At 53.2% G+C, this 21,269-nt stretch overlaps 8 protein-coding genes across 8 annotated transcripts; 3 read left to right on the top strand and 5 right to left on the bottom strand.

The window, feature by feature from the left end:
* Window positions 1-224: 224 nt before the first annotated feature.
* Window positions 225-1,976, top strand: Z520_04097 (uncharacterized protein; the record flags this gene model as incomplete). Its single annotated transcript, XM_016774607.1, has 1 exon — window positions 225-1,976. One exon carries the CDS (start codon window positions 225-227, stop codon window positions 1,974-1,976), a length of 1,752 nt encoding a protein of 583 aa, XP_016634534.1.
* A 303-nt stretch (window positions 1,977-2,279) lies between these two features.
* On the bottom strand, window positions 2,280-4,061 carry Z520_04096 (uncharacterized protein; the record flags this gene model as incomplete). Its single annotated transcript, XM_016774606.1, has 1 exon — window positions 2,280-4,061. The coding sequence occupies one exon, from the start codon at window positions 4,059-4,061 to the stop codon at window positions 2,280-2,282; it is 1,782 nt and encodes a 593-aa protein (XP_016634533.1).
* A 1,150-nt stretch (window positions 4,062-5,211) lies between these two features.
* Window positions 5,212-5,881, top strand: Z520_04095 (uncharacterized protein; the record flags this gene model as incomplete). The annotated part of the gene is made up of 2 exons (XM_016774605.1): window positions 5,212-5,262; window positions 5,345-5,881. The coding sequence occupies 2 exons, from the start codon at window positions 5,212-5,214 to the stop codon at window positions 5,879-5,881; spliced, it is 588 nt and encodes a 195-aa protein (XP_016634532.1).
* Window positions 5,882-7,021: 1,140 nt separating this feature from the next.
* Window positions 7,022-7,315, bottom strand: Z520_04094 (uncharacterized protein; the record flags this gene model as incomplete). Its single annotated transcript, XM_016774604.1, has 2 exons — window positions 7,022-7,095; window positions 7,153-7,315. The coding sequence occupies 2 exons, from the start codon at window positions 7,313-7,315 to the stop codon at window positions 7,022-7,024; spliced, it is 237 nt and encodes a 78-aa protein (XP_016634531.1).
* A 1,864-nt stretch (window positions 7,316-9,179) lies between these two features.
* On the top strand, window positions 9,180-9,808 carry Z520_04093 (uncharacterized protein; the record flags this gene model as incomplete). The annotated part of the gene is made up of 2 exons (XM_016774603.1): window positions 9,180-9,324; window positions 9,384-9,808. 2 exons carry the CDS (start codon window positions 9,180-9,182, stop codon window positions 9,806-9,808), a joined length of 570 nt encoding a protein of 189 aa, XP_016634530.1.
* Window positions 9,809-10,356: 548 nt separating this feature from the next.
* Z520_04092 (uncharacterized protein) lies at window positions 10,357-11,707 on the bottom strand (the record flags this gene model as incomplete). Its single annotated transcript, XM_016774602.1, has 3 exons — window positions 10,357-10,534; window positions 10,672-11,221; window positions 11,314-11,707. 3 exons carry the CDS (start codon window positions 11,705-11,707, stop codon window positions 10,357-10,359), a joined length of 1,122 nt encoding a protein of 373 aa, XP_016634529.1.
* Window positions 11,708-12,425: 718 nt separating this feature from the next.
* Window positions 12,426-14,891, bottom strand: Z520_04091 (uncharacterized protein; the record flags this gene model as incomplete). Its single annotated transcript, XM_016774601.1, has 3 exons — window positions 12,426-14,211; window positions 14,281-14,399; window positions 14,466-14,891. The coding sequence occupies 3 exons, from the start codon at window positions 14,889-14,891 to the stop codon at window positions 12,426-12,428; spliced, it is 2,331 nt and encodes a 776-aa protein (XP_016634528.1).
* A 3,138-nt stretch (window positions 14,892-18,029) lies between these two features.
* On the bottom strand, window positions 18,030-20,348 carry Z520_04090 (uncharacterized protein; the record flags this gene model as incomplete). The annotated part of the gene is made up of 5 exons (XM_016774600.1): window positions 18,030-18,698; window positions 19,370-19,798; window positions 19,861-19,976; window positions 20,026-20,173; window positions 20,232-20,348. 5 exons carry the CDS (start codon window positions 20,346-20,348, stop codon window positions 18,030-18,032), a joined length of 1,479 nt encoding a protein of 492 aa, XP_016634527.1.
* Window positions 20,349-21,269: the final 921 nt, after the last annotated feature.

Raw genomic sequence — 21,269 nt, 5'->3', positions numbered from 1 at the left:
AGTTCAACTGGCTCCCCTCATCACAGCCAAACTGCCGAGGCTGACGGCGCCGACGTTGTGTCGTCTCTCAAATCGCCGTGATTGGCAGACCCGGCGTTTTGCCTTTTGGAGAGATGTCCGGCTACATGGGTGAGAGAGACTCAACCCCAAAATGACTTAAGAGGTGCCGGGCCCAAGATGAAGATGCTGGCGGTGGGTGTGACAACAGGAACCCAGCAAAGAGAATGAAGCAGCCGCCCTTCGACAGAACCGACTTCGTCCCAAGTCATTCGGCCGACCACATTCTTCCCGCCGACCCCCTTTTCACCCGCCTGCTCACCCTTGCACATCGCCCCAATCCCAGGCCGGCGATACGCGACGTCAATGCAGGGATTGAAAGGACAGCCGCCCAGCTGCTGAGTGACGTGCTCGTCCTCCGCCGGGTGTTGAGGGATTCCCTGACCCACGAAACCGTCCAAGACTTGCAGAATGGGCGAGAAGTCTATGTCAGTCTGGTGGCGCCTGGGGGTTACGAGTTTGTTGTGGGTGTGCTGGCCATCCTGGCCTTGGGTGCTGCTGCTTCGCCCTTCAGCACCGCTCAGCCCGTAAAGGAAGGCTGCTACTATGTCAGCAAGGCGAGGTCGGTAGCTCTCGTTACGGCCACGCCAGCGCTCCAGCTGGGTGAGGATGTTGCGAGGGAAATTCGCAACACCTCAAATCCCGATTTCGCCTGTGTGCCCATCAGAGTGATCCAACAAGAGACGCCCTTCGCACTGAACGATATCAAGATCTCCTCCAACCGCTACCTCGATCCCAATGCCCCGGGCGTGGTCATCTTCACCTCTGGCACGACAGGGCCACCGAAAGGAGCCGTGCTCAAGCGGGCTGCCATGGTGGATGGATCCATGTGCTTTGCACAGCAGATCGGCCTGCAGGAAACGGATGTCCTTCTTCATCTCCTCCCCGTCCACCACGCTACTGGGATCTGGGTGTCATTCTTCCCCTTTATCCAGACGGGCGCTTGCATCGAGTTCAAGTCCGGCAGTTTCGATCCCGAATGGACCTGGAATCGGTGGCGGAAAGGTGGGCTGACGCACTTCACGGGCGTGCCAACCATCTACATGCGAATGATGCGATACTACCTCGAGCACGCCACGAAACTTCCCCCAGAAGAGGCAGCAACTTACAAAGCCGCGGCCGCAGCGTTCAAAGTGTGTCTGTGTGGCACCTCGGCCTTACCCAAGCCAATCAATGACTTCTGGACAAATCTCATGAATGGGAGACGGATTGTCCAGCGGTACGGATCAACCGAGTTGGGCGTCGTCTTCAACATGCCCGCAGACCCCAGCGAGGACATCCCGGACGGCTCCGTAGGAGAACTGACCTATGGCGTGGACGTGAAGCTTTCAGAGGGCGACGAAGGCGAAGTTCTCGCCAAGTCCTTTACCATGTTCTCGAAATACCTGCACGATCCAGAAGCCACTGCCAACGCGCACGATGCTGACGGCTACTTCAAATCCGGCGACGTGGCGCGAAGGGAAGGCAAGTACTACTTTATCGTCGGTCGTGCCTCTGTCGACATTATCAAATCCGGTGGGTACAAGATCTCGGCGTTGGACATCGAGCGAGAACTGTTGGCTCTGCCGTATATCGGAGAGGCGATGGTGGTAGGTGTTCCCGACATGGAATTCGGGCAGCGAGTTGGTGCCGTCGTGTCCCTCCGCAACGACGAGGTCGCCCAAGATTTTTACAAGAAGAACAATCGAGATCCGCTGAGGTTGAGCTTGGACGACCTGCGGACCGACGTGCGAAGTCGTCTCGCCGGGTACAAAATGCCCACACTTCTAAGAATCATCGAGGGTGAGTTGCCCAAGAGTGGCACAGGGAAGGTTGTCAAGAAGACTCTTGGGCCGCAGTACTTCCCAACAAACTACATAGAAGACAAGGACGTGCAGATTTGGTCGAGGAAAGCCACCGCAAGAGACTCCAAGTTATGATCAGCAGTTTGACCTTGCTCTAGAAAATTAGATCTGATTTCATTAGACTAGAAGAAGGGAAATCTAAGTAAAGAACTTGCGAACCCGAAATCCCTCGGAATCAAGCTTGATCTAGATAACACAGTGACTCCTGTTGTTGACAGCCAACTTTGACACGGTCCGCCGCTCTTGCCTCTTGATTCGTCCCGTACGAGGGGACTCTGACGAAGCCGGATCTTGCTGTACTCCCCATTTGGCGAACGTGAACGTCGGACAGTAGCGCTCTAAGACAACCCTAAAGGTTCATCTGTCCCAGTTCACGACTTACCAATTCATCCTTCCCCAGCGCTGACCAAAAGTCTGAGTCGTGGTGACTGTGGCTGTCATCGTCGTGGTTGTGGACGAGGTGAGTGTCGTGGTCGTAGTATCCGTTTCCGTGGTGGTTGTGTAGCGTGTACGGGTACCGGTTGATGTAGTGATCGTTCTGGTCGTCCTCGTTATGGTGCTTGTCTCCGTGACTGTCCCCGTAACAGTAATGATCGGACCAGTAACGCTTGCAGGGCCTCCAGAAATTGTGACTGTCACCGTGGTGGCCGAAGCAGGGCAGCTACTGCTCGCTGTAGTGGTAGTTGCTGCGGCGATAGAGCTTGTGGTAGAGTTGGCGAACGAAGTCGTGGTTGCAACGGGAGCCGTAGAAGTCGAGTTGAGAGGGTATGTCCAAGTAGTCATGGACGTGTTAGACCAAGTTGTGGTGGTTGCAATGGGAGATACCGAGTTGCTAGTCGTAACAGTTGCGTTTGAAAGAGCAGTTGTACTGCTAGTGCTGAAAGACCAGGTGGAGGTTCCATTTGCTGAGCTAGAGATTGTAGAGGAGCTAGTCAGTGTGTCGTTGAAACCAAAGCTTGCGCTGCTCGTGGTCGTGGTGGCAGCAGAGCCTGTGACTGATTGACTGGCTGTGGTAAAGTTTTGGCTAGAGGTAGCCCACCATCTGGAATGGCTGCTGCCCCAGCTGTAGCTGTGGGAGCCAGAGGGGCGACGGCTGCGCGTGGACCAACTCAAAGAGGCTGTGTCGGGGGCGCCTGTGACTGTGCTTCCAGAGTTTGTGGTGATGGAACCAGAGCTAACGGGAGAGCCTTGGGTCACGGTTGAAGCAGAGCCACTTGAAGATAGAGACGAAGGGGATACAGAGCTTGTGGACCCGGTTGTGACGGCACCGAAGGAGGTACTGAAAGTCGAAAGGGGAATTGTGGTGGAACTGGCAGTCGTGGAGGTAGTAGTATCGGCCACCCTGCCACAATTTACGTCAAGATCAACCAGGAGTGCGATAGTATCGGTGCTGTCGAGAGGGGTGTTGAGGTTCTTCAGCATTCGACAGTTATTGGTCGTGGCCGTAGTATTGAAAATCACGCCCACGCAGTACCCAGCTCCTTGATTCTGGTTTGCGGTGTCACAGCGTTGAGCACACAACTCTGGGGTGTCTCTGGTGATCCAGTTCCCTCGGAAGTTGCTCTCCGCGTACGTGCGGTTGCAAACAAAGTCGTACCTTACACACGTGTCTGTTGGGCTTAGGAAGCTCAGACCCGCATATGGGCACGTACTTGGAGCAGAAGGGGCAGATGTTGTGGTGGTAACGGCGCCAGAGACTGACCTCACGGAGGACGAGGTGGCAGTAGTCACGGGGGACTCACCCTCCGAAGTAGTCCAGGTAGTGAATGAGCTCGAAAACGTGACCGAGTTCTGAGTGGTAGAAGTGGCCATGCTGGAGACAGTCGTTGGTGTTGCAGATTGTTCCATGGAGGCCGTGGCTGAGCTAGTTGTCATAGAGTCAGTCGTCGAAAGGCTTGTGCTGATGACATCGACGGTGGAAGAAGCGGATGTTGATGAAGTCGGGCTTGAGTCCGAGCTGGTTTCGGAGCTGATACTGGCCGAGCTGATCCAATCAAGCCAAATGCTTGCTCCAGGATAGGGCTCAGCTGGCCACGAAATGGTTGTGGTATCTGTGGCCGCAGCTGCATCGTCAGTCGAGGAAGCATCCTGAGCAGAAGCAACAGAAACAATGGTTGTCATACCCAACCACAAGGTTGGGGAGATCAATGATGAACGCATGTTGAAAAGAAGATTGCAAATCTGGGGTCAAATGAGTGACGATGTTGAGAAACGAGCGACTGTAGGAAAAGTAATGAGTGAATTAGCTTGATGGACAATGTGAACTCGATATCGAACCACCATGGCAAGTATATATAGCTTCAGATAGCCTTTCAACAACATTGCAAATACCACTTGAAAACAATGATTCAGATTAATCTTGGTTCAGGGAACCATACAGCAATGTCTCGCAGATCCTTGGAGTGCATGATGCGCCTAGCATGGCCGAAGGATGCTTTGGCATCGCTGACAGCCTCGCGAGGAGTATGAGATACCCACCTTGGCAGGCTAATGTCCGACGCAAGGGGAGGATCATCCGAACAAACATCAACAATGGCATTCTCAAGATAGAAACCAATGGATTCCAGTGGTAGAGTAATGAGCAAGGGCATGTCTCAGCTGGAAACATCGACAGCAGACTTGCAAGCTTGGAGCATTGCTCCACTGATGGATGCGGAAAGCATAGCATTCTCTCCTCGTGGCGATATCGATAGAGCAAGCAAGGTACACGAACTGCTTGCCAGAATATGCTCTGAGCTTCCCGACCTTGCCTTGGTGCATCGATGAACAGCAAGGACATTGCAAAAAGCATGACGGAAAGCTCAAAAACTCATGTTATTCATCCACAATTGGAGGAGGCGAGTGAGTAAAGGGGGCATGTCTGAAACTGTCACAATAGAAGAATGTGAACCTTCTAAAGATCAACACAATAATACTACCCACTGGACCAGCGGAACAAGACGAAGAATGGAGTATTGCGTATTTGGTGAAGGTAAGGGTAGTGATATATCATGGTTGAAAGGGAAAGGACAGAACACAGGAGAGTTGTGATAGCAGACAAAGAGAAACCGCCGTCGGAGCGGAAATACTTTGATCCAATGACGTGGTCAAACATCAGCGGCTCGCAACCAAAAGGTTCGAGCGGCGAGCCGAAAGTCAGTCGATGTCACCCTTTTTGCTGTGATCCTGCAACCTGCTTCACCAAAGTTCTTCTGCGGCGTTCTCGAGTGAAAGGAACAGCAAAGCCAGAATGACCACGCTCTCTCCCTCGTTATAGCCTATTCTCTTTCACGTCCACCGCGTCTCTCATGTCAAGCGATCTCCCGCCAGCATGGGAGTTTGCCTCTCCTGTCTAGGCCTTGGCCGTCACTCTCACCATGAGGTAAGCGACGAACACACAAGTAAACCCATTTCGCGCTTCTTTGTGCGCGTGAGACACCTCAACTAATAAAGGGTGTTGACAGTCTGACCGAACCCGTCTTCTCTACGATGACTACCCGGCCGGCCACAGCTACGGGACATGGGGCTCGTCCAACGTACCGCCTCAAAACTTGATGAGCCCGGAGGAAGTGCAGCGCGAACAAGAAGCTCTGGACGGCATCGCGCGGTGGGCTAGCGATCAGATCATCGAAATCTTCCCGCACAATCACCGCTCCCTGGTCATGTCTGCGACGTCGTTGCAGCAGCTCAACGGGGTCGGGGTCAACAACCGTAACCATTCCAACGGCGTCGGCGTCAACGGCGACCAACGGAACAACGCGACGACGACCAACAACAACCCGTCGTCATCTTCTCAACAACATCAAGACATCCTCCTCTCCCTAATCCCCGGAGACAAATCAAAGCGCTCGATACGGATATATCCTGCGTCGCGGCCGACCTCGAAGAGTGGCCTGTCGCTCCGAAGTAAGAGTTCGGTGGGAACAGGGATGAATGGTACCAACAGTGGAAAACATGGAGGGGATTCGGTCCTGGTTACGCTCGATGTCAACTTGCCGTAAAGGCGATTGAACGAGATTGCTATAAGCCACGAGAAGAGCAGAGAAGGGGACCATCTAGTCGCTTCGAATCTCCGCACCGTCTCCCGCCAACAATCATGGCATCAAGCACAAGCGTCATCCTACCCAGCCGATTGTCGAGCTCCAGTGCTTCCAACACGCGCGCGGGTGGTTGGTGCATGGGTATACATGAATGTATAGACAGGTGCGCCTTCAGAGGGACGGCATGTTGTTCAAAGGGAGGCGAGCCGGAACGTTATCCGCGCAGCCGGCAGCAGCTCGTCAATCGCCACCTGGTCCACGGGTGTGGATTGAAGCCGGCGAACTAAGTGTTCTTTGCTTTGAGCTCGCGTTGGAAGGCCTGGAAGACTTGGATATACTTTTTGCGAAGGAAAGATCGAAGAGAGATTGAGTGGACGAGCAGGCTGTTGAGCCAGATGGTGGGTCACGGCCATCCTGATATTATTACTTTGAGAGACGACATTGTCATCGTCGGCGAAATTTTGCTTGTCATAGGGGAGGAGCTCTAGTGTAAATCTACCATTCACTTCATTGGAATACGAGGCCGTGGACGCAAACTCTTCTCGAAAGTACCTGTGCAGTGAGCCGGAAAATAAGGATATGGAAAACGCCAATTGTGATTTCCTATGCTACTGGCCCGGAAAAGGAGGGCGACTATCTGAAGGACTTGGGGTTATCTCTGAACTCGGATCATGCTGCTTCGCTATCTGCCTGTTAGAGACAGATGCGGCGGGGGTATCTCAATTGTTCAAGGGTGCGTGAAAAGCAATATTCTCCGACCATCCTTCCCAGCCCGTTAGCCCAACTGTGGTCATTTGTTTCTCTGATTAAGGAATGAATTGTTCAAGAGCGAATGGTATCGTCGTCGCGGCAAGTTTCGTATTGGCGTCAAAAAGGGGTATAATGGTTGATTAGACGCTCGTCGACAAGACTGAAGGACAGTGCTGAACTTATGAAAATGGACTCCGCGAGCTGCGTTGGGGGTAGTCGTCTGGTAAAACACGAGAGTCGGAGACTTGATAAGACATCAGTTGCGCGATTCTTGACAACCGGCAGAGGTTGTAAGAGATTTGAGCTCTTGATCGCCCTTCAAGCATCGTGCCCGTTCCCGGAAGAAGCACCCTACGTGGCAGCGGGAGTGTTCGCCGGCGCAGGGTCAGCCGGCTTATCGACTGCAGCGTCGGTTGGGGCAGCGCCTGTGAAGAAGAATGAGTTAGAGTTGGTGTTCCCGTGAGACTCCGGAATATACTCACCAGCAGGAGGGACGGCTGGGTCGCTGGTCGAAGGCGCAGCGGCGGTGTCTGTAGCTGTGGGCTTAGGAACTGCAGCAGCAGTACCATTGGTATCTGTCTTCGTACCAGCAGTGGTGCTCTCCTTGTCCTTCTTGCGCTTGAAGAGAGCCTTGAGCTTGTCCATTGCGTCGAGGGCTGTGATTAATTGACTTGTATGAGAAAGGGATGTTGATTTTGATCTTGTATGGAGAAAAGTAATCCGGAGCACCGGAAGGACAGGGTTTCGATGGGATGAGATTCAGAGGGGAGACATACGAATTCCAGGCATATGGGGTGGCAGAGGTTTTGGCCTGGGGAGGGAAGGGTTTAAGTAGACGCGAAGCAGTTAGGTAGGTAGGCACGAGGTTGGTTGTCCGGGTCGATAGGAACGGGTGGGATGGGAGGGGATGATAGGGTCTTCCGAGGTGATAACTAGTCGAGGAGTGAGCACTGAGAGGAGTGAGGAGCGATTCAGTGAGTGGTGAGTGGTCAATCCGACGTGACGCAAGAGCGATGGCTTGGACAGTGAGATGGCTCAAGACGGCAAGATGGGAAGTAAGGGTTGTTGACCTTGTCAGGCTTGTCTCGTGATGGCGCAGACAGGGAGAAGATGAGGTGAGGGTGGAGGATTAGACGCCTCTCAGAGGCTCTGACTGCCAAAACTTTAGCTTGGCTGGGATAAGTCTGGATAAGTGATCAAGTCTTAATATTGTTTTAGCAGCGATTCAGGCATTTCCCGGAAGCGAAGCAGCGAAGTAGGTGGTTTGATGCTGCCCAGGTGCTTAGTTTTGGGTCCTGAATTTGTCGAGCGGCGGTCGCACGGATGCGAGTCGTCACGGAGCAAATGAGAAGTTGATAGACCATCGAAGCTTAACCTGCCGACTTGGAGAATCCAAACTGCGCCTCGCAGAGCACGCCAACTTCTTAATCATCCGCATCTTCTGATCTTCTGATCTGCGATCCGCTTGCCCACGTTTCAACCGTGTCCTGTTTGTGAATAAGATAAGCAGGCATGCCAATGCCAGCTGGGTGCCAGCTGGGTGCCAATTAGGCGCCAACCAATGCTGAGGGTATTTCGTGCATTTCCTTCACCGAAACCGCTGCCAAATGTCCGTCGTTCCCAAGACTCGCGGGTTGCCTAAGGGCAAATCGAATAGGCACACCAAGCTCTCTTTCCCATTATTGCACCTGGCTAGCTTGAAACCGCCATTTAAAATTCTTTGGATGCGCACGACGACTTACCTGCTGGTGCTGCTGCTGTCTCACATTGGCGAACTAGGATTCCCCACAGAATGCCTACTTTTTCGCCGTTTGCCAGAGCTGCACATCGAGTGAGTCATTGTGTGGAAGTGAGATTGAAACCCCCAAGGAGAGAAAAAAAGGGAATAAGATCTTGGGTTGAACAGCTATTTCTCCACTGAAGGGCGATGCCGGGGATAAAAAGCGCGGTAGGTGCGCGGCGTGAGGCCGGGATGCTGACAGTACCCACAGTATCGACACCGCAGACACCGCAGACACTGATGACTGCTTGGTCATTATTATTCAATCATCCAAGTTGCTACCAGCGCAGCCTGATCTACCACCTACCCACGTGTACCTCTTCGCCGCACGATCCCTCGTGGATGACTGTCAAGCAGCATTGCCTCCGTCATACCAGAATTGTCGAATATTACCTCTGAGACTGCAGTACGTAGAGCTCAATGGAAACCCCACCACCACTACCACGATCAACCCATGTTCCAAACTGTTTCTTCCAAACAAACCCCGTGGAGCGCGGCAATTCCGCCGTTGGAGAAGCTGGAGGACAGCCAATGTCGCTCCCCGCACACGCTCAAGCTCGGTACCATGGCCTGCGGGTAGCGGGGTATTCGAGGTGATGGCACTGATCAGTGGGAAAGTTCTCATGGCCGTAGTCGGCTTGACTGAGAAACTTGATCATCCAAGACCAGCTGCTGTTCTTGACAGGAATCAAAGAGATCGGAAAAGAAGAATCAAATCATTTGGACACCATGCGTCTCGACTACGTACCTAACCCTCCGACCAACCTCTCCCCGGAGGATCAAGAGGTCCTGGAGCGGGTCAAAGCACGCCGGGGTGCCATGGGCCTCATCCCGCTGGATTTAGCCCTTTTGCATGCTCCCAAGATCGCAGATGGTTTGTCGTCGCCGGTCACTCACTGGGCAACTGTGTCCAAACGCTAACTGATTTGCTAGGCTGGAACGCCCTCCTCGGCGCCGTGCGGACGAAGAACTCCCTGCCAGACGATATCCGCGAGATTGCCATCTGCCGACCTGCCTTGATCAACCGTGCTTGGTTTGAGTGGAATGCCCATGCTCCTATCCTGTTGAAAAGTGCCGGCTTTTCGGAAGAAAAACTGTCGGTGGTGAAACAGTTGCACCCGACATCTAAGGGGGCGCTCGATGATCGTCAATGGGCGGTTCTGAGATATGCGGATGCCATGACTCGGGATGTGTCTGTGCCCCAGAGTTTGTTTGACGAGGTCAAGGCTGCCGGTTTCAGTAACCAGGAGATTGTTGAGATTACGGCCACAGTGGCGAGTTACAACCTGGTCAGCCGATTTTTGGTCGCGTTGGATGTCGGAGAGGCCAATGACAAGGCGCCAGAATGGGCCAAATAGGACGGAAGCCTACCCATCTACCTAGGTAGGTAGTTAGGATTCTGGTGACAGGGATAGGACCAAGAGTCTCTCCTTGCTCAGGTCTGAGTGCCGAATCCATGTCCAAGGTTAATTTAAACAATATCATAAGACAGTCATTTAACGCTTGTCAAAGCAGTCTCTTGGCCAGAGTTCAATTTTCTTTTCTGCTCTGTATGCAAGAGCCTCTACGATCACGTACGTGGCTTTTCTCAACAGGCAAGCCCTCAGAATTCCTCAGCCATCTCAGCGTCCAGGTTGTTACCACTGCGTTCATCCAAAGACATTCTCTCCCACCTCCAAAAACCCATCGAAATCTCGCCCTATCATCTCTCTCTCCCCGTCTCTGTGTGTGACGACTTTAGGTGTATATATATGCCCTGGAACCTTGCACATTCTTGATCAACCTGCGTCTACCTTCTCCGCTGCGTTGGTTGGCTGGCTGGGCTGATCTCGCCATCCCTGGCCTCTCATCACTCCATCATTCCTCTCTGGGTACCTAGTGACCAATGTCTGTTCCCGGATTTCAGTCAATACACTGCGACCTTCTGGTCCAACTTGTCCATGTCCGTCTGCTGGAACCTCAATTGACACCAATCCCCACACGAGATGGGTTCGTATTTGGCGGGATTCTCCTCGTCGACGCAGCTAGGCAGCACGCCGCATTTTTCGTTGAAGTTGAAGCCGAAGAAGAAGGGCATGGAATACCTATCACACGGTAGTCAGGGTCAGTGTCAGTGTCAGGGTCAGTCCAGCCCCCAACCATAGTTTTTTCTCTTTTTGTGGATGTTAAGACGCGGTAGACAGCCATCCAAGGGGGAAGAAAAAAAGGGGTCGAAACGCACCTATCGACCGTAGAACGGTTATATACCCTGTGAACCGTGCTCTTCATGCGATCGTTGGTCAAACGCATCAAATAATCGCCGATATTGACGACGAAAGTTCCGGGGATCGGGGTGGCCTTGATCCACTGACCCTCGTTGTTCAACACCTGCAAACCGCCATTCATGTCCTGCCAGAGCAGTGTAAAACATTGCAGGTCGGTATGCGATCCCAAGCCCACATCCTCGCTCTTGGCCGCCTCTTCCGCAGACATGGCCGGGTAATAGTTGAACACGCCATCACTGCCAGGGTACGTCGTCACGGCGTCGAAAAAGTGCTCGGGAAGATCCAGACAGAGGGCGAATACCCTGACGAGCCGGCGCGCCAGCTTGAGACATTCCTGCCAATAAGTAATGCAATCGGTCTTGAAGCCGGGGATGTGTTGCGTGCCTTCCCAGACGTACTTCTCGCCGCGGATATACGGTTTCACCTCCACGGGCACCGCGTCAGGGTCCTTTGGGTCGGGATCGTATTGCGGCTCGTATCGCCACGAGAAAGACTCGCGGTAGTCCACTGCACCACGCCACGGGTCAAATCAAGAATCAACAACCACCATACAAACCTCAGAGAGAGAGAAGGGGGGAGGGAGGGCCATTAAAACTGACATCCTTCCGACGGACTAGCCATTGCAGAATTCCTCGCTGAATACCCATTATACCACTTCCCCTTGGCCTTGGACACCAGCATCTTCTCGGCCTCCGATTGCGCAAAGAAAGCCCTCGAGGCACTCAAGGCGTTCTGGATGGTCGTTTCAGCAATCCCGTGGTTTCGAACATAAAAGAACCCGTTCTTCTCAGCCGCATGTTTGATGTCCCGGGCTAGAGCTTTTCGGGCCTCGAGATCGCCGTCGTAGATCGGACTGAGGTCGATCAGGGGGATCTCGTCCGGCGAAGCATCTCGCGGCGGCGAGGTCGACACGTCGCGATAGACCGGCCCGTAAGCGGTGCGGAGCTCGAGCTTGACAAATCCTGCGGGCTCACCCTGTTCGACTTGGGACATCGTCGTCGACATACTGCAGTTTGTTACCCGATGGACTCAACGTTACGGGGTGGTTTTAGAATTTTGCTGGGGGGTTTGGTAAGAACTCCAGTCTCTCATGTATCAAGGAATCAAGAAGTGTGAGGTTGAAGCCTCGCCTCAGGCAGCAGCTTTCAGGGCCCGAGCCTCCTGTTGCGTTACGATTGATACCTACCAGGACATGTCCGCGGGCGGCGAGCTCCGAGGAGTGTGACATATATCTCCTTGAAGAGCACGCAGAAGGAACAATTGCCTGCCTGCTCGAGGAGCAACTGGTGAGTTGGCGGAGACATGTCAGCTTGATAACGCCCGGCATTGGATGTACTTTGTTCCGTTCCATCGTCGGTATCATCGCCTTTCCTCACTCCTTCAGACTCTCTCCCCTGTCCTAAAGATAGGAGAAGTCTTCTCGCTAGTGTCTCTGTCTTCTTGAGACAATCTCTTTTCATTTCAGCGGTTCTGTCCTATGGAAACAGCTCCTATCGTACTTCGTCTGTCTGCTCAGTTTGGTGTCTCGTTGTGGTGGAGACACATCGCCCTCGCTTTGGCGGATCAATTCAGCTCACTATGGTACATGTATGTGCACATAAGCCCGTATTCACAAACCATCAAACATCCTGCTATGCAGAATGTCAGAGACGTCTCTCATTCTTCCAAGGCCCGGAGAAGACCTCATTTCTTCAACAGAGCAAAGACGAGCTCATTTGTCCACAAAGTAAAGAAGAGTTTGCAACCATCCTTTCTCCATCATCTCTGCAAAGTTGGGGACCAAGATCGCACTGCTGTTTCTGTTCTCATCAACCGCAGAAGGATGTTCTTCCATAACGTAGTCGATCATCGACATGAGACCGTCAGTCCAGTGTTTGACGTTTCCCCCAAAGAACCACTCAAAATCATAATGCTTGTGCATTGCGTCCGACTTCTTCTGGAGCTCCGTACGCAAGTCTGCGAGGTGCTTGCGTGCATAATCGACGATCGGCTTACGACTCACATCGGCGACGATTTCGCTGAGAGTGATCGCGGCCACAGACCAGGTGTGAAGGTCAAGAGGGTTGTACCGTGGGGCGCTAGAGGTTGCCTTTGCGTCTTCAATAAGAACCCTAGCCAAGTTGACGGCACCATCGAGAATAGGGGTTGGGAATGGGGGCGTCACTGGCTGATATGGGCTAAGCATAACCTCCAAGAACCAGTGGAACTGCTTGACAATCGCAGAGTCTCCGAGGCTTCCTGCATAGATGAGAAGGTGAGAGTTAAAGTACTCCTGTAAAAAGGCCTTATGAGAGAACCGTTTTTCTGCAGTGGTACCCTCGTAAGGCCAGAGAATCTGAGCGAGAAGTTCAACCTGGTTTGAGCTGGTTTGCATGTATGCCGCTTCAACAGTAAGCGCCTTAGGATCAATGTCTTCACTTCGAATTGAGAGGTAGTGTTGGTGGATCTCGTTGGTTGGATGAAGAGCAAGGCTCAAGAAGTGGTATTTGCTCGAGAGAAGGACACAGTTCAAGGCTAAGTTGAGCGTGTCGATGTAACCTGGCTGATCGGAGAACGGGATTGGTATATCGCCGCCACGAACGGCTCCAGCTCGCAGATGATTCAAGGTGAGTCGGCTATGGTTGAGGACTTCTAGCTTCGACTTGACGCCGTCGTCTCCAAGATGCTTGGCATCGTTCTCACAGGTCACCGAGATCAAGGCAAGAGCCCAAGCCAATGTCAGACTAGTGTTCAGCGAATGAGTCATTGGCACCCCGTTGACACTACTGCAAAGATACTCGAGCAACTTGTCGTAGTCCGCAAAGTGCGTAGAGGTGAGGGTGCGAGTCGGACGGCTGATGGCTGGGTCGAGGTCGTGATTCAAGGAGGAAGAGGACTCGTGAGCGCCGTTGAGGGTGACTCCGGCTCTCAGGTCTGGCAACAGGTCGACAGCGACAACAAATGCATGTTGCATCTCGGTATCGGCTCCACTGACGACGGCATTGACAATGTCGTGATCGGGCAGCAAAGGAAAGAGCGGATGATACTGCTCATAGTACTTGGCGAGAAACGGCTGATCCATTCTGACTGGTAACATGTCTTCGTTGGGTGCCTGGATGCGCGGGCGTTTGGCACGGTGAGAGCTGTTGGCTTGGCTAGAGAGTGAAGTGGTAGAATCGCGAAATTCAGCCTTCGGGTTGGCCTCTTCTTCAGGTGTCGCAGCTGGAAACGTTTCGTTGGGAGCGATGGCGAGACTTCCACTGGCACGCGATCGAAGGTTAGGAGCGATCGAAGTGATGCCCCAGCCGCCAGTGCTTGGAATGCGATCCCGCTGAAATTCGGCTCTGGAAAATGGGTTGACAGTGGTGGAAGCGGAGAAAGATGAGGCTCGTTGAAAAGCTGGACCACTTGCCTCATCAGGCGAAAAACTCTCGGCGAACCCTACAGGACCGGCATCCAGTGACTGCCTCTGCTTTTGTTCCAATCCGTGAACTCGTTCTGCCAGCGCACTGATATATCTGTGTCACGTGTTAGTCTTCCATCGCCGGCAATGTTGCGGGACAAGCTCCATCATCAAAACAACTAACCCTTTGCTAGGACCACGCTTCATCGGCTTGCGCTCGAATTCGCAGTTCACACCAGCCTTCTGGCAGTTTGTGCATGTCTTTGGAGTACCATCCGCCTCAGTTGGTGCATCACATTTAACCTGAAAGTGGGTCAGCACCAAAGAATCATTGTTGGGCTCTTTGCTATGAAAGGTTTGTGACCGCACCTTCTTCCTACGACATTCGTCGCATGCACGAGAGGCCTTTGAACGCTTTCTCTTATCACCAGTTTGAGGGTCTTGAGGAGCCTCAGAGGCTGCGTCGATACTTGACCGCGCGCCACCTGGGGGAACGGTTGGCTGGTTTGGTGTCTGCGGAGGGGCCATCGCTGGGTCCGTAGCAGGGGAAGCTGCTGCACCGTTCGGACCCATGGACAAGTTATTGTTCATGGCTCCATGGTTGATCTTGTCCACTGAAGCTACCCCCTCTTCCATCGGTCGCGCATAGGCAGGCATCGGGTAGTTGGGTGACATGCTGGTCAGCTCGGTGTCGATAGGGTAGTAGGAGGAAGCGAAGTGCGAGGCACCAGACCCGGCGAAGTTGCCTGTCGGATCGTGAGAGGGTTGGTCGCGACCACCAGCTGATCCTGCCATCGTTGTGTCAAGCGCGATGGAGCAAGAAAGAGATGATGCCGTGCTTCCGAAAGATGGGAGCTGGTGAGGGTGAGTCGCGACTGAGCGAACTGAGCGGACGGCAAGTGATAAACTGTTAATCCGAGTTCACGCTTATGCCGAATTGGTTACTAGCGTGAATTTGTTTTTGCGGGAGACTCGAGCCTCGCCCGGCCTACCTGCCCTTTCCGCTGGGCTGCTGCTGTCCGATATAGCAATCTGGGGAGAGCTTGAAGGCTGTGTCCGATGCCGACCCGCACAGCTTGAACTTGAATCTCGCTCCACAGCCTCATGGAACGGGTGCACTTTTGACCGATATGAGCGCCGGCAACGTGACGCTCACAACTTCTACATTCACTATGATAACTGCCTCGTACATATAACTCTTCATTATTTGGGATACTTCTGTGCTAACTCTACCGTGTATAGCAATCACAACAATGCAGCTCGAGTTCAGAATACCTACGTTGCAGGCCGACGACAGAATTAAGTGGCACAGGTGTGATCAGAAGAGCGTACGACAGGGTAGTAAAACAGAAGTGATTAACCATTAGGTATGGGCTTAGCATCACTGAGAAGGGCTATCATACCTGCTTTCGATCAGCGGGATCGCTTTGCTTATCACTGAGTATTAGCTGTTTCTTACACTGTAGCCTCCTCGTCGTTAATTGTGTCAGACTGTGCCATTCATTTCTGACGTCCGTTCGCTGGGTCTCTAACCTGCTCATGGTGCAAATTTGAATGTGAAGGGGAAAAAGCGGAGAGGGTTCATCGGCTTGAGGGAGGTCGCAGCCCAACCACCTCCATGAAGAATACAAGTCCAGTACAAAGAGGAGACGCTTGAGATCATCAGCCGTGAACACCAGTGCACGAGGGGCACGAATCAAAACTGTATAAATAGACTACGACTAATGAATAGCAATATCATGGGCCTTGAAACAGCGGCTAATTTCCCCGCAAGAACATCTACAGAACAAGTTGTTTGCTCTCAGCGTGAACTGCTCCACAAGATAGGTACGTCGAGTACGAGATGGGAAGAAAAGGGACCGTCCATTAATGCGGGAAGCAGACAACGCTATCTCGAATATTTCAACCAAAGACTATAAACGATCATGCTATTAATGGGCGCATCCTGGGCTGAAATTTGCGGCTTGAAGTGCAGTCAAGTTGTCAGCCCCAAAAAGATGTAGAAAGCTGGGACTTGCAAGGAGTGAGCGGAAGGTGTTTGGGGAATTGTCTATATTATGACAATCTAGGCGATTTGTGGAGGGTCCCTTGGTGCAGGGTTGTGGCTTTCAACACAAACGAAACAAACAATCAGAAGTCTTCTAGAGGTCACATTGTGTGTGAACATTAGTTTCTTGTGGTGAGACGGGATAGTGTCGATCATCTGCTGGAGTATATCACGGTGAACTGCAGTCTTTGTCGTTGAAGCACAGCAACGTCTACCCCGAAGAAAAGGCTGGACCAGAATGGAGCAATCAAGCCAAACAAAGAGAAATAAACAACACCCGTGAACAAATCTGGATGTATGCAGTTCACTCTAGACCCGCGTCAGAGTTCCCCGTACTCGTATTTTTCTTGGGATCCACGGCTCCTTTGGCCCTTTGCTCCCGCACACATTGACAACCCAGAACTCTCCCGAGGACAAGAAGCAGTCATGTGTGCCATGTGCGCCATGTGTCTGGGTTGGCCACCGCTCGCTCTTGTTGTTCGTTCTGATTCTCCCCAATCTTTCCCTGGCCCTGCTATGAGCGAATTATTGCCTCAGAACCCATCGTGTAGGGAGGAGGCGGCGTCGCATGGGGCGTTTGATGGCCCTCGGGCATCTGCTTGCTTGGGGACTCAAGGAGGAATGAAATCCAATGGAAATGCGCGGACGCAAGGAGGGGGGCGGACATGGGAGCCGGGGACAGGAGAGTGTCCACCTTGGGCCCATTTGGCATTCGCACCCACACCCTCCTTTTCAGCCACTTCTCACTCAGGTCGGCTCGTGCATGCGAGTAGTGGTGGGATGTGATGCTCCTGCGGGAAGATGGCCTTCTGCATGGCCTTTCCTTTTGCTGTTTGTGTCCCAGCCTGTTATCTGTGTCAGCTGCTGAATATGCATAACGTAACTAGCCACACGGCTTGCCAGCCAAGGCCCCGATATCCTGCAAGCAGGCTGCGGACTGCCCTAGAGATCCCTCCCCCCCAGAAGTTAGTGCTCGCTTCGATTTTCCTCTGGGAAAGACTTGTCTCGGTCAGAGTTTGCAACTGCTACTACTCGTCGGAAGCATGGACAGGCCTCCGCAACAAAATGCTGATCGTCATGAGTCCGTTCTTGATGAGGTCAGAGACGGCCATTTTGTGGCGTTCGAGTGGAGGGCCACTATCAAGTTTTTCTGGCCTGCGGTGCCGCGCCTAGCTGCGCCAGGCCCCATTCCCGCCCTGTGCGAGGCAGTGGCCTAGGAGGACCGAGTAAGGGAGGGAGGGATACTTGGGACTAGCTGGCCTGCCGACGGCCTTCCCGTCCAATCTGGGCCCCTGGATCTCCTCGGCATCCCGCACGTTTTTTGACATTGCGCAAACCGAATGCGTGTGGAAGCGATTGGACACCACTCAAGCCCTTCCTGGACCGCCCCAGCGATATCCCTGTGTATCTCCTCCCTCTCAATCTGCGCTATCCCGGCGGCGACTATCCTTCAACTGGCGGGGGGAGTTCGTGTTGCTGGACTAGGAACTCGTCGCTTATACTTTCTGCCCGTGTTGTTGGTCGTCCTCCTACACACCTGGGAGCGTCTTCTACTGTGACTACTTTTGTCGAGTCTAATATTGTACCTCCTCGCCGGTCTGCTCCGCGAGGGAGTAATTTCTCCTTTTCCCCTGTCGCGTCCGGTTGGCTCGGCGCTGGGCGGAGTCTGCGGTAATTTCACGGCTGACAGGATCATATGTCTCAGTCACGCTCGCTTGACTCTTGAGGGGGTCGTTCCTGGGCGCGCGTTTTTTCCCTGCTTCTTGTTCGGGAGGTGGGTAGGGGGGCCAGGGCAGGGGGTGATCCCCTCCCGCCTTCCCCTCCTCCCACACAATACGGCCGCCCTAGAAATTCTAGTTTGAGACTTCTTACTGCGAATGTTATCATCAGCGAATGTCAATGTTGAACCTCTTCCAGCGCCCGCCCATGACTCCGCAGCGGGGGCATCCGCGGCGCATCGGTGCGAGACCTGGTTGGACTGTGACCACGGGACTGCTGATGATCTGGCCAACACAGTCGCTGCAGACGCCACAGATACACTCGGTGCATGCAAAGGCATTTTTCAGTAGCCACGGTCGACTGCATGATGCACAATAGATCTCCAATACATCCGATTTGCTGCCGAATGAGGATGATTGGGAGTGCTGGTAAGGATGTGAATGGTGCTGCAAGGGGCTAGTGTTATCGTTGGATGATGCCGACGTAGGGAGACCGGAACCTGAAATGTGGAAATTCTGACCGGATCCCGCGCTCTCTAAGGACTCGACCGAAGGGAATGGCTCCGGATCATTGGGTCCCAGGACATCTGGTGGCGGTGGAGTCAGGGTACGCTGCAGCGGAGAGGCATTGTATTGCCCAGGTTGGTGGTGCAGGTGATGACCAAAGGGACGGAAGCCCGGGGGCAGCGATGAACGCTTGTTGATATCCCCACTGGTCGATATGCTGTCCGCGGCGGACAATCTACGCGCGGTGGTGGTGGTGGTGGGCGCGGTGCCCGTGCCAGCAGCGGTGGCGGCAGCAGTGGTAGAGGGCGGAAAGTTTGGCGACTGCGGCATCTGTAAGTGAATGCCAAGGGCATGTTAGCAAGGTTGATTATCGATAGTCTAACGCGAACAAGAAAAAGAAAATGAGGAGGTTGGTGTACACATTAGAGATAATTAACTGAGGGTGCATAAACTTTTCGGTGACAGAACCCCCCTGGCTTTGGCTCGTCTCAGTCGCCTGGCCCGACCGCCACAGAAAAAAGATGGTTTCATCACCCGCATGTGGCCTGACCGAGGAAAATAAAAAACCAATGCTGTGTTTTTTATTCTTCCGCTCGCTCCAGAGAGTCCGTCCCCCAGGCATTTCGTCATCTCCTTCCCAACCAGTCGGTCCGTAATTGAAGTCGTGGTCCTGAAAAACACATCAATCGTGATCTTTCCGGGACCGCCAACTGTTCAAAAACCATCGACTGACACACAGGGACGAGATTCCTCTTGCCCGGCAACGGTCCTCTGTCGCTCGCATTTGATCCTTTCTTTTTGCCTTTCGTGCGGGTATAGCAAGACATGACAGTCGTTCGTTTCGTTTTTGTTGTTTTTGGCAATAGTAGTGACAGTAAAATAGTACAAGACAAATATACCCTTTCTGGGGGGCCATCCTCCGGGGGGTTCCTCTACAGAATTTCGATCTCTTGGCAGCAGCAAGTAAACAGAGGACAATCGAAAAATGTCGTCTGACTTACGGGAGTGAGATCACGATCATCATCAGCCTCAGTAGCACTCGTAGCAGCCTCGATCAGATCTTCCCATCTCTTGCCTTGAACCCAGGCCGCAGTGGGCGGTTCGGCAGACATCGCTTTTCGGCCTTCGACGCTCAGCCGTCGGGAGAAATCCTTGGCCGAAAATTCCCTAGATTTTCCGCGTTCGTGCTTGCCCTTGCGCGCATTTTGCCCCATTGACGGCTTTCGGGGTCGCGGAAGTCTCTCGCCGCGTCGCTGGATGGGTGGTAAGGAAGAATACCGGCTACCCGGAGACTGTAGAATAGATGGTAATAGCTCGCGCGGGCGAGCAGGCTGGAATGGTGGCAGGGTATCTTCATGAAATTGAGCGCGTAACGAGGGCAGTTCGAGACCCGACGTCTCGCGTTTGTAGTCTGACTCTGGAAAAACATCCTGGTGTGCGAATAAGCACAGTTCTGGCTGTGGCTGTAGTCTTTTGCCCCAGTGATACTTACAAAATCCGAGTCCCAATGATGGAGTTGTGTCAGAGCAACAGCAGCATTGGCAGCCCCAGGGGGTTGCGTAGTCATCACCCCTGCGCCGGCTTGTTCAAACAGTCCACTGGCACCCGCTGCATTTTTCTCAGTATGAGGAAGAAGGGGATCATATAGCCAACGTACAAGAGCCAGTTGGTTGGACGTGTGGGCGTTGCGAGGGAGGAGTGCTGATCATCAACTGGAAACTCTCCTCCGTAGCAGGCAATTTGGGGATATAATGATCTGGGTGGGCGCGTCGAATGTGTTCTTGCATCGACCGGTAGCGTTTTTCCTGTAAATATCGGGGTCAGCGGGTTGCGACGCGCAGAATTGGGTCAGGAGGAGCGCACCCCAATGCATCGTTTTCTGCACTGCGAGCCATCTTGGTTTGTGAGCGGACACACAACCTCATTTTCTGCATCTGTCGACACGAGAAAAGAGCTGGTGAGGGCGGGTTTGGGCGGCATGGCCTCTCAGCGCTGACCCTAACCGCAGGAGCGAGTTTTAGGAGAAAAGGACGAAGGTCGGCGGCATTGATCGGGCAGTCCACAACAAGCTTGGCTGGTTTTGAGCTTGAAGGGAACCGACGTAATGATGGGTCCTCCTTCACATGATTTGCTCGTCGGAAAGAATAGGGTTGAGAGGGCGCACAACACAACAGAGTCAACTGCTGGCCTTTCGACGCGTGTGCAAGGAGACGAGCAGGAGAGATGGAGAGGACGTCGGTCTGATGAGAGGAGAGGGTATTTTGGACTGTCGAGAGTTGGTGGGATGGATCGAAGAAAGAAAAAAGAGCTTTGAGCTTGGATTGAGGGGTGAGCCTTCCTTGTTACCCTAAGCTCTGGGGGTAGGAGCTTGCCCTGGTTGGTTTGGGGCCTTTAATTGGCAGTGGCAGCTTCCCTCATCCTCCGGAGGTTCCCCTCCCTAAGCTCAGCAAGCTGCAGCTGTTCCAAGCGCCAACGCCCGTTAACCTTTGCACCCGAACCACGCCAAATCCATGACTGTCAGACAGCAAGCATACAGGTCCACCGCTTAGACAACCAAAGCTCTCGATCAGTGTCAGACATCGCTGCCACTCTGGACCCGGGCTTCCGATTCCCTTACACCCAGGAACGACAATTACGGCGCCCAATCAACCACCATCTCCCTCACACCACCCATAGCTGCCAGCACAGCTTCTGATCGATGACAATCCATTGCATTCACTTTTCTTCCTACTGGTTCCTTCTGCTTGGTACCTAGTCAGGTACTTACGCCAATCATGACCTTGCTAAGAGCTATGGGACCCCTCAATCACCTCATCCAAGGTAGCTCTACCTGGGGGCTATCTTCACCTGTTCTGGTAGCTTGGGATCGATGATCGATGCTGATGGCAACGTAAAAGAGGG

Source organism: Fonsecaea multimorphosa (genome assembly GCF_000836435.1).
Source record: "Fonsecaea multimorphosa CBS 102226 unplaced genomic scaffold supercont1.6, whole genome shotgun sequence".
In the NCBI taxonomy this organism is placed as follows: Eukaryota; Fungi; Ascomycota; class Eurotiomycetes; order Chaetothyriales; family Herpotrichiellaceae; genus Fonsecaea; species Fonsecaea multimorphosa.
This window is presented reverse-complemented; position numbering and strand designations above follow the sequence as displayed.